This window comes from Hibiscus syriacus, unplaced genomic scaffold (assembly GCF_006381635.1).
Source record: "Hibiscus syriacus cultivar Baekdansim isolate YM2019G1 unplaced genomic scaffold, ASM638163v2 tig00110387_pilon, whole genome shotgun sequence".
NCBI classification, from domain to species: domain Eukaryota; kingdom Viridiplantae; phylum Streptophyta; class Magnoliopsida; order Malvales; family Malvaceae; genus Hibiscus; species Hibiscus syriacus.
In genome coordinates this window covers 4988993-4999433 of record NW_024062717.1, presented here as the reverse complement: position 1 = coordinate 4999433, position 10441 = coordinate 4988993, and the positions used below count along the sequence as shown (strand labels likewise).

Genomic DNA, 10441 nt, shown 5'->3' with positions numbered 1-10441 from the left:
TTATTTTTTTCCAAATAAATTTTTAACTTTTCATTATTTTATCCATCCTACCAACCAAACTTAAAGGGAAAAGAGAAAAGATAAATAGAGTGGTTCATTTCGTAAATGTGGAATGTTAAGAACTTTTAGATGACTAGTTTATTTTATTTTTTGCCTTTTGATTTTAAGGTTTTGTCTTGATTAATTCGGATCGATCTACCTGAATCAACCCCTGTTTATTTTCATTGTTAATAATATTATTATCGGTTAAATATAAACTCTGCACGTTATTAACAGTACAATAGCCATGAACAGTCAGCAAGATGATTTGATTAATTAGTCTAATCATATGTTTATTTTATGAAAGACATCGACAGTATTTTCAAATTTAAGTTTTAACCTAACCATGATCTTCTCCTCACTATCTATTTTACTATCGGTTTCATAAAAACTTGTTATAATCTTATCAAATCTCCAATGAGTTGTTTTGTTTGAAATTTTAAATGTATTAGACTTAGATAAATGCCGATATTCGAACTCTTTCAATGTGAGATAACATAAGTATCATCAACCATTCAATCAATTAATAGATCTTGTTTTGTCCGTAATCTTTCAATAAATTTATTGAATATTAGTATGGTGCGTGCATGCATGGAGAATTTTACTATTTCCCGTCGTGGAAGCACACAGACACAGAGAAAAGTCTTAACGTGCGTGCCACGAGTTCTTAGTTGTGCTCAATTTTCAGCGCTCACTGTTTCTTTATCAATCCCGCTTGGACCACGTTTTTGGATGGTTTTGAAGTTAACAGTCTGAGAAGGGGGATTTCTGCAACGGAAGATAGCAGTGTTTCGAAAACGATAAAAGGCGGCCATTGACGAAACCTTACAAAAAAAAACACATCAACCTCCCTTTCAAAACCTTGTCTCTGTCTCTCTGTATTATTAAAACACACACATTGCCGCATTGCACACTCACCTTGCAGTTCAAAAAGATTCTCATCCAACTGGCTTCTCGACACCACTTGGAAACTTCTTCCTTTTGCATTAACATTTGCCAAACTCCATCTGTTTAAATAACTCTCTTCACAATCGACCTGTCTGCAATTACTCAAATTTCATATCAAATGGCTCGGTCCATTAACGTTCTATTTGTGCTATCGCTTTCTCTTAGTATCTTTTTGCTCCCTGAGACAGCATCAGCTCAACTAAGACGAAATTACTATGCTAATACTTGTCCCAACGTAGAATCCATTGTTAGAAATGCCGTTACTCAGAAATTCAGACAAACTTTTGTCACTGTCCCTGCAACTATTCGTCTCTTCTTCCATGATTGCTTTGTCCAGGTTCTTTCAAGAACACCCTTTCGAGTTTTTTTCTCCATGTTGGAGTGAGTTATTGAAGTTTAATCTTCGTGTTTTCTTGGCTTTTTCTTTTTTTCTCACTTAACAGGGATGTGATGCTTCAGTAATCATTCAATCCACAGGCAGCAGTACAGCCGAGAAGGATCACCCCGATAACCTGTCATTAGCCGGAGATGGTTTCGATACCGTGATCAAAGCTAAACAAGCGGTCGATGCAGTTCCTGGGTGCAGAAACAAGGTTTCTTGTGCTGATATATTGGCAATGGCAACTCGGGATGTTATTGCTCTGGTTTGTATTCCCCGTGTTATTATTATATTTTCAATCAATGTAAAGAAGAAACGGGTCATGATATGATGAAATGTGATGAAAATTGCAGTCAGGTGGACCATCTTATGCTGTTGAATTGGGAAGATTGGATGGGTTAAGCTCCACAGCTACTAGTGTCAATGGAAAGCTGCCTCAACCATCTTTCAACTTGAATCAGCTCAATTCTTTGTTTGCAGAAAATGGACTCTCCCAAACAGACATGATTGCTCTTTCAGGTATAATTAATATTAATCGCATGAGTGTCGGATACGAATAAATTTCTACGAATATAATATTTATGATTGTGATATGAATATCTGCATAGGAGCACAAGCATGATCTTTGGGTTTTACTGCTTGTTTTATATTTTTGCAGGTGCACACAGCGTCGGATTCTCTCATTGCAACAAGTTTTCAAACAGGATATACAACTTCAGCCGTCGAAATCCGGTGGACCCGACACTCAACCGGGCGTATGCAACCCAACTGCAACAGATGTGTCCCAGGAATGTTGATCCCCGGATAGCCATCAAGATGGACCCAAACACGCCCAGGACATTCGACAATGTTTACTTCCAGAACTTGCAGCAAGGCAAGGGTCTGTTTACCTCCGACCAGGTTTTATTCACGGACCAGAGGTCTAAGCCTCTGGTAAACGCATGGGCCACCAATTCAAATGCTTTTAACAACGCCTTTATCACTGCCATTACTAAACTCGGCCGTGTAGGTGTTAAGACGGGGAGGAACGGGAACATCCGTACAAGGTGTGATGCTTTTAACTGAGAATGTTTCTCAGAGGTATGAACTGTTGGTAGACAATTTTTCAGGGTTTGGGACAAGTATTGTTTAGCTTCTGATGAGATTACTTGGCACTGTAATGAGTTAGATAAGGGGTTTCATTTACATTGTCATAAAAGTAGCAATAAAAGTGACAGGGTGACGACAACAAATTAACGTTATCTATGGCTATGAAATTGTTAAATTAACAAAAAAATATATAATTTAAAAATAAAAAACAAAAAATTTCCAGTCTTTCATGAAGGAGCATTTATCATTAATGATCTCAGCTCTTATCTATAATTACAAGAAGAAGAAAAACTCTGGAAAAAAGTTTCAATGCTTCAGCTAAATCAAATGTTTGTTACTATCCTAACATAAATACAAGATAAAATCTTTCCTAAAACGAACTGACCTCAAATCTTGCCGATGAACCTTCAGTCATTCAAACTGAATCACTAATAGATAAACAATGCCTATAAGACGCATGCACTCATAGTAACTTTACATGCTAATTGATCCGAGTTATGGAAAAGTAAACAATACGGAAATCTACGAGCAGAGCTACATGTAAAGTGAATGAATGAAACGTTGCCTATAGAAATATGCTCACCATTACACTACCTTGTTTAAGATATCAAGTTAGAACCATTTGTCTCTTCCTTTCAAGATATGCAAGATAATAACACAAATGGTTTATATAAAAACCATTTCCTTTATGGTTTCATCTATGACCCCAAGCAGGTGAATCTCAAATGCCATAGAAGGGGCAAGCAGAAGAAAATAAGTGAAAAGCATCCAATCTCATGTAAGGATATACAGCTCCCTTGAAACAAATGATTTTCAAATTCTATTGGTACGGTTCCGATATAAGGAACCAAGTAGATTAAAGCTCAAATTACTAGATCAACAATAGCAGACCCAAAAACTCAAATATAGCCTTCATTATTAAAAAAAAATAAGTGTTCAATAAAGCAAACAGAAAACTATAAATATCAGAGTGAGATATTTGCTAACCTGTTCGTGACTGGTAGATTCCTACAAAGTGTCGATATAGTTGCATTTCACCATGTTAAAGTGTCGCGCCTCCGGAATCGATGCCTTGACCTATATACAATCTAATCAGATTGATCTGAAACCCTTGTAACTTTTATAATTATTTACTTCATCTGTTATATATAAATGGTACAACCAAGATCCATACGAGAATGGACTTTATAATTGAAATGTCACAAAATTGCTCATGATAGAACCTGATCCAATTCAAGTCATTGTTCACTCTTCTGAGCAGGAAGGCAAACCTTCTCAAGTTGTGTTGGCCAGTCTACTCCAAGAATGAGGGTATTTAGCTCCATTGCGACTTGAAAGTCTAACAGCGATGTAGAAATGTACCGACTTTGTTTTCGGGAAAATTGGTCATGTTGCATTGCATCCCATTCAAAGAGGCAATGGACCAATTACGACCTTGCTCGATAAGTTTCTCCTCAGATCTCGAACCAGCTAGTTCCAAGCATGGCGTTATCAATCTCTTCATGAAGATATCAAGACTATTGTTCAACACATCAGCACAATCTACTGAGATGTTTAATCCTTCCAACTCCCGTTCCAATCTCTTTCTCAAAGAGATGCTATCAGGCAGTACACCTCTGCAATAACAAGTATCAGAAGCAGATTCCAACCCGTTCCAAGGAACTCTCCGTATTCCTTTAGCATTAAAAGAGATGCCAAGCGGGGCTCTAACAGGACTCCTACTCTGAATGCTTGGACTTCCTGCAGCTTGATTAACCACTTCTCCATCCTCCACCGAACCAGGCGGTCGGCTACTCGATGAAAGTAATTCAGTAACAATCTGTTCTTGAACTTTAGGAGGCGCATCTCCACAAGCAGTACTATGGTTCTTCCCATGAGGCCCTAAAGGACTTGGGCGGTCCCTCAACTTCCAGTCTTGAAGATTTAGGGTCCGGCCTTTGCAAGGGGATTGAGAAATGTCTTTGCACAGTGACTGAAGAATATTTCTTTGAAATCTGGTTTCCAATTTAACACTTAAAGAACCTTCCAATTTGTTCTCTCTTGCTGGAGCAGTCTTTGAAAGTGAAGCATTTCTAATAACTGATCTGAGGAGGTGATTATGAAGAAGAACATTTTCTCGCCTTATTGTATCAATGCAGAGCCTATCGAACACGTGTTTTTCGATCTTAAGACTCAAAAATCTAGAAAGCAGATCGAAGTATTTCCCCACATTATTACGATCAATCTTCCTTTCAATCTGAGATTTCAACTGTAAAGTATCTAATCGAGAGAAATGCTGATCAGCGGGCATTTCAGTTTCCAAATTCCAAGTTCCTCACTATCATCCAAAAGCTAAGATTTCAACCAAAGAAATCAATATCCAGATATAGAATAAACATAAGTCTAAATCAAAATCACCAAAAACCCTAATGTCATCTATTAACTAGCAAATCAACAGATTGATCAAATTCAAACAGTCTCAAGTGAAATCACAACAAAGTTGCTAAATTCAAACAAGATGAACAAACCCCACATTAAAAACTACACAAAACAAATAAATGAACTTCGTCTAACTAGCAAATCAATTAAAAACCCTAAATCCACGAAATCTAATGCACTAAAAATCCCAGCGTTAATCATAAAACCCAGATAAGAAACAAAAACATTAAAATGGAATTAAAGCTATAGCTGAATTCAGTTGAGGTGAACTGACTTTAATAAAAAAAACAAATTGATCATTATTATTCCATTCGAAACTTGAGAAAGTTGAGAGAAAAGAGATAGGGGAAAGAAGCAAGTATGATCCTTTTTCTTGAGAAGCTTCTTTCGAAGTCAATATAGTCAAATGAACACGTGCGACAACAATAAACTGGATTCCTTCGTTTTAACCTCATGCTATTTTTTGCTCTGAAATCTTAAAAAAAAAAAATTAGATTTTAATTTTTTTATTTCTTTTTTAAGTTTTTTAAATTAATTGATGAAAAAAATAATAGACCTTTAAAAAATTTATACTTTTTATAGAATATGTTTTTATAAATTTTAATATTTTAATTATATGTTTAAACTTTTAAATAATTTTATGGCTTAATACAAAAATAAGTGATTAAACTATGCATTGAAAAACTTTTTAGTATATAATGTTTTCTCCGTTACCATTTTAGGTGCCTGTAAATCTCCATTAAGTAACATGTGGCACATTATATTAATTTTGAGAATTTTTTTTTAAAATAAAAATATAATTTTTTAAAAAATCAAATCATAAAAAACCCCAAACTTTTAAAACCTTAATTTTAATCCCTTTATCACTACCGGCCACCACCAACACCATCAATCGGACGAACACCCAATGACATATGAATAAAATCAATCGACCAAAACCACCCACTAAGAAAACTTCCATACTTTAGCAACCCTAAAATAAAATCTTTCATTTATATCATTTTTTGGTGTTTGATCGGTTGCGAAAGTATAGGGTTTTGGTCGTAGGTAGTTGGTTGGTGACACGTCGTTAGGTGTTCGATCGATTAACGGTGTTGGTGGCGGCTGGCGGTGGCAATGGGATTAAAACTAAAGTTTTAAAAGGTTTGGATTTTTTTAAGATATGAAAAAATTTAAGGTTTTTTAAATATATTTTTTATTTTAAATAAAAATTCTCAAAATATAATATGTATCACTTAACGATGATTTTTAACGGCGGTTAACGTCCGAGCACCTAAAATAGTAACAGTGAATAAGTTAAACACATATTTTTAGTAAAAAATTCTTTAAACACTAAAATATTTTTTAAAATATAATTTGGACACTATTTTTGTATTAAACCTAATTTTATTATTGTAATTTTATTTTGTTTTCACACAAAGGGAATGTGTGCGACAACTGTAAGTTGAATAGTTTTGGCTCTCGAACCTTAAAAATTATTTATTTTAAACTTTTTTCTTTCCATATTTTTTGGTCTCGAATATTTTTTTGTTATATTTAATTAATTAATGAATTTATATTTTTAAAATTACAAATATAAGATACGAGCATAATCATAATAACAAGATATACATATTTAAATACAAAAATAATTAATGTAACACACTGCAATACATCACTAAAAACAACATATCAAAATATACTACTAAATAATTTTTTTTTATTAAGTAAATATTAACAAAATACAAGGATCACTTTAATTCATTTTAAGAAATTAGTTTTAAGGGTAAACTATACGTATCAGTGGTCAATTTAATTTTAAGGGTAAACTATACGTATAACCACTTAATTGTTGTCTCTTTTCAGTTTGACCACTATTTTTTTAATTTTATCAATCAGATCACTTAATTATTTAAATGATGTCAATCAAATCACTTACTATTATATTTAACGTAAGTGTTGACGTTACAGATAATAAAATTGATATAATCTCACATTTAATCATTAATATTTATATATTCTACAATTTTGTTCCTAAGTTAAATTTAATTCAACAAATTTTTATTCAATCAAATAATGAAACATGTCACTTCTAATTGGATAGAAAATAGCTAAAAATGAATTGCACTTGTGGGAGTTTGAACTTGGATTCCCTTTATTGATGAATAATGCCCTAGTCGCTAAACCAAATGTCATTTGATTAGTTATTTATAACAACTATCTATTTCATAACATTATTAATGATAGAAAAAAATAAAAATAAAAAATATACAAATAATATTTAATTTTAAATGTTTTTACATTTTTTAACAATGCAAGATAAGTTTATTGTTTTTATATTTTTAAATTAAATTTATAATTTTTATATTTTAAAATTAAATTTATGGAAGAAGTCAAGTAATATAAAAAAATAAAAATATTTTAATTGGTATACCAATTGTTTTAGTTATCTTATGCTTTCTATTAGAAATTTTCTGGTGTGTTTATTACGTTCATTTTAATTTAGAATTTTTCTGGTGTGTTTATTACGTTCATTTTAATTGGTTTAATGCGTAATTGTTGTAGTTTGACATTAGAACATCTTTTAGTTATTTTCCCGTTGATTTTTTTTTAAATAATTCTTTGTCGTTGTTATCTTATGCTCATATAAAAAAATATAAACTTATTCTGTTTAAAAATATAGAAATATTTTATTTTTATATTTTTTGATTTCTTTCATAAATTTTGTTTAAAATATAAAAATATTAATTTAGTTTTATCTTGTTTTAAAATGTAAAAATATATAAAGTTAAATATCATTGAAATAATTTTTTATTACCAATATTATAAAATTAATAAATCTTGGTGTACTTAACCAACTAAATGATGTATTTGGTTCAGTGGTAAGGGTGCTGATTATCACACATTTGAACTTAGGCTCAACCCTCAACAAATGTAATTCATCTTTAGCTTATTTTATATCCGATCGAGAGGACATGTGTCATCATTTAATTGGATAGAAAATTTATTTAACTAAATAAATTAAAATTAATAAAAAATTCAAATCAGGTGGTGACATGTGTCATTAACGAAATGTGTCATGACTATGTGTTGACACATGTCACATTATGATTGAAGGGTTAATTTATTGAATTAAATTTAAATTAGGATAAAATCGATAGAATGTATAAGTATTGAGGGCTAAATTTATAATTATACAAATTTTAAATTTATTTAACTATACAACTAAATAATTAGATAGTTTGATTGATAAAATTAAAAGATAATTGATCAAAGTGAAATGGGATAACAGTTAAATAGTCATGGTAAAAACATTGTAGTTTGCAATGTTGTTTTTAATAAAAAAAATTAGTTATTTAATTATATTCTAACTACAATTCCAATTAAATTGTTAAAATGGATTAATCATGAATCTGAGTTTTCTTTTTACTATTTTTTAATAAGGATAATTTATATAATAGTATGTTTTGGTATGTTACAATAATAGTGTGTTTCGATGTACGATGTTCACTATAGACTCATTCATTTAAATATTTTATACATAAAAATTAATTATTACATAGTATAATTGAACTAACTGTTAGTAGTTTATAATGTTGGTAGGTATCTAAAAACAGTAAAGCAAATTCTATTCATAAGTAGTTGTGTTGTAAAGAAATAATTAATTGAGTTTACAAAAACAATTTTGTATGTAAACTTGTCTCCTATAAATACATATTTTTCTATAAATTTATTGTCGAAACGATTTTTTCGAAAATAAAATTAATTATTTTAAGTGTGGTGTAAAAAATCTCGTCTCGAATAATTTGATGAAAAACATAGTTTAAGGAGTCACCATCAATCGTTGGTTAGGGTGTGATTGGACACCCAAAATATTTTGCTATTTTAATAAAATTAAATTTTAAAAATTATTAAAATAACACTAAAAGGTATGCGTACCAGAAAATAAGTTCGAGAGTTGGTTACGTGTGGGGAATGATTAACACCCCTACAATGCCCTAAATTGATACCTTGTCCATTAATTATTTGTCTTTGTAATAAAATTCATAAGTTCGAATTTAATTTAATTAATGATCCCTTCAAATAAAATTCTTGAATTTTGGAATGAAACACCGTAATATTTAATGATTTCCTATCGAGAGGAATTGATCTCTCATACCTTGAGACAATCAATTTATACTCCAATCGAAACAAATAAATATTATAATATCACCCTAATATTCAAATTCATGAAATGAAATCAAATTAATTTAAAATTACAAATCAGAAAGAAGAAGAATATTCGATTATTTAAAGACGTTGAGATCGGACCTTAGATAAAATCTAACGATCTTTTCTCGAAGAATTTAAATAGAGGAACATTTTTTTTTCTTTTATTCCCCAAATTTTAAGTGAGGTCAAATTTTAGGGTTTAATTTAATGCGATATACTTTCATTTTAAAATATTTGAAACTGAACTTATACGTCAAGACAATCACTTTACGATAATTTTAAAATGAATGAATATTACCCTTAGTCAAATTATTTTAATTTCAAGTCGATTTATGCCTGCGAGGGTATCAAACATTTTAAATTGAAAGAATGACCTAGAAGCTATTCAAAACATACCATATATATATAAATAAAATATAATAACATGTAAATTATCCATATAGGTAAATACAATAATATAGCTCAACAACTAGGCGAATGCCAAAATGTAAACAAAACAAAATTAAAGCTTGAAATTAAACATGCAAGAATTTTCATTTAATGACCAAAAAATGAAAATACAAATCCTGAGGCACTTAATATGCAATTAACCCCCAAACCAAGCACTGAAGCACTTCCCTGCCCCCTAAAGCTACGTCATTTCAGCACAGGAACAGTCCCTCAAAACGACGTCATTTCAGTCCAGATCAATAGGGTAAAAACAAGGCCAAACCCGACCTTACCTTCTCATTTCTCTCATTTTTAAACCTAAAACCCGAAGAGAAAAAACGCTCTCCTTCTTTCTTTAAGCCCCCTCACCGTCGAGAGCAAAAACCAAGGCCCCCGCCACCGTAAATCGGTGGCCATGGGGAGCGTGATATCCAAAATAAACTCTACCAAAAACAAACCCTCTCACGATTAGACCTAAAAACCAACTTTCCCATACCCTTAACCAAAAATCAGACCCAAACTACCCAAAGTTAATAATTTACCTTCGATGGGGATGTTCTATGGCTCACGTGAAGCACTCCACAGTCGGATCTACTTCAAAGGTGGGTTTTTATTTGTTTTTCTACCTCTGTTGTGGTTCGGGCTGCATTCGTTTCATTTTGTGTCTTTGTATGGTTTTGGTTCTTGGTATGTTGTAGTTTTTGCTCCTTTTTTGTTATTATTTATGTTTTCCACTTTTTTTCGCAGGTTTGAGTTTCAAATCGCGATCTCGTTTTCGGTCATTTCTGCTTTACCGTGATTGTGGCCGTCGCGGGCGCTATCACGGTCGTCGCAGGCGCTATTGGACGCTATTGCGAGTGTAGCGAGTAGCTCGGACGGCGGCGAAATCACTATTTTGCAGGCGTTATCACATTTTCACACCGTGATTTGAAACATTAAATCCTTTTA

At 31.8% G+C, this 10441-nt stretch overlaps 1 protein-coding gene across 1 annotated transcript; it reads left to right on the top strand.

Annotated features, from left to right (window-relative positions):
• The first annotated feature begins 1090 nt into the window (after nucleotides 1-1090).
• LOC120122697 (peroxidase 51-like) lies at nucleotides 1091-2525 on the top strand. Its single transcript, XM_039141819.1, has 4 exons — nucleotides 1091-1324; nucleotides 1431-1631; nucleotides 1720-1885; nucleotides 2025-2525. Exons 1-4 carry the CDS (start codon nucleotides 1106-1108, stop codon nucleotides 2429-2431), a joined length of 993 nt encoding a protein of 330 aa, XP_038997750.1. The 5' UTR covers nucleotides 1091-1105; the 3' UTR covers nucleotides 2432-2525.
• Nucleotides 2526-10441: the final 7916 nt, after the last annotated feature.

Bases quoted from the DNA above. Each gene is read 5' to 3' on its own strand.
- LOC120122697 (XM_039141819.1), top strand. From the start codon at position 1,106: ATGGCTCGGTCCATTAACGTTCTATTTGTGCTATCGCTTTCTCTTAGT. The intron at 1,325-1,430 runs GTTCTTTCAAGA...CTCACTTAACAG, and splicing joins TCCATGATTGCTTTGTCCAG to GGATGTGATGCTTCAGTAAT. The intron at 1,886-2,024 runs GTATAATTAATA...ATATTTTTGCAG, and splicing joins AGACATGATTGCTCTTTCAG to GTGCACACAGCGTCGGATTC.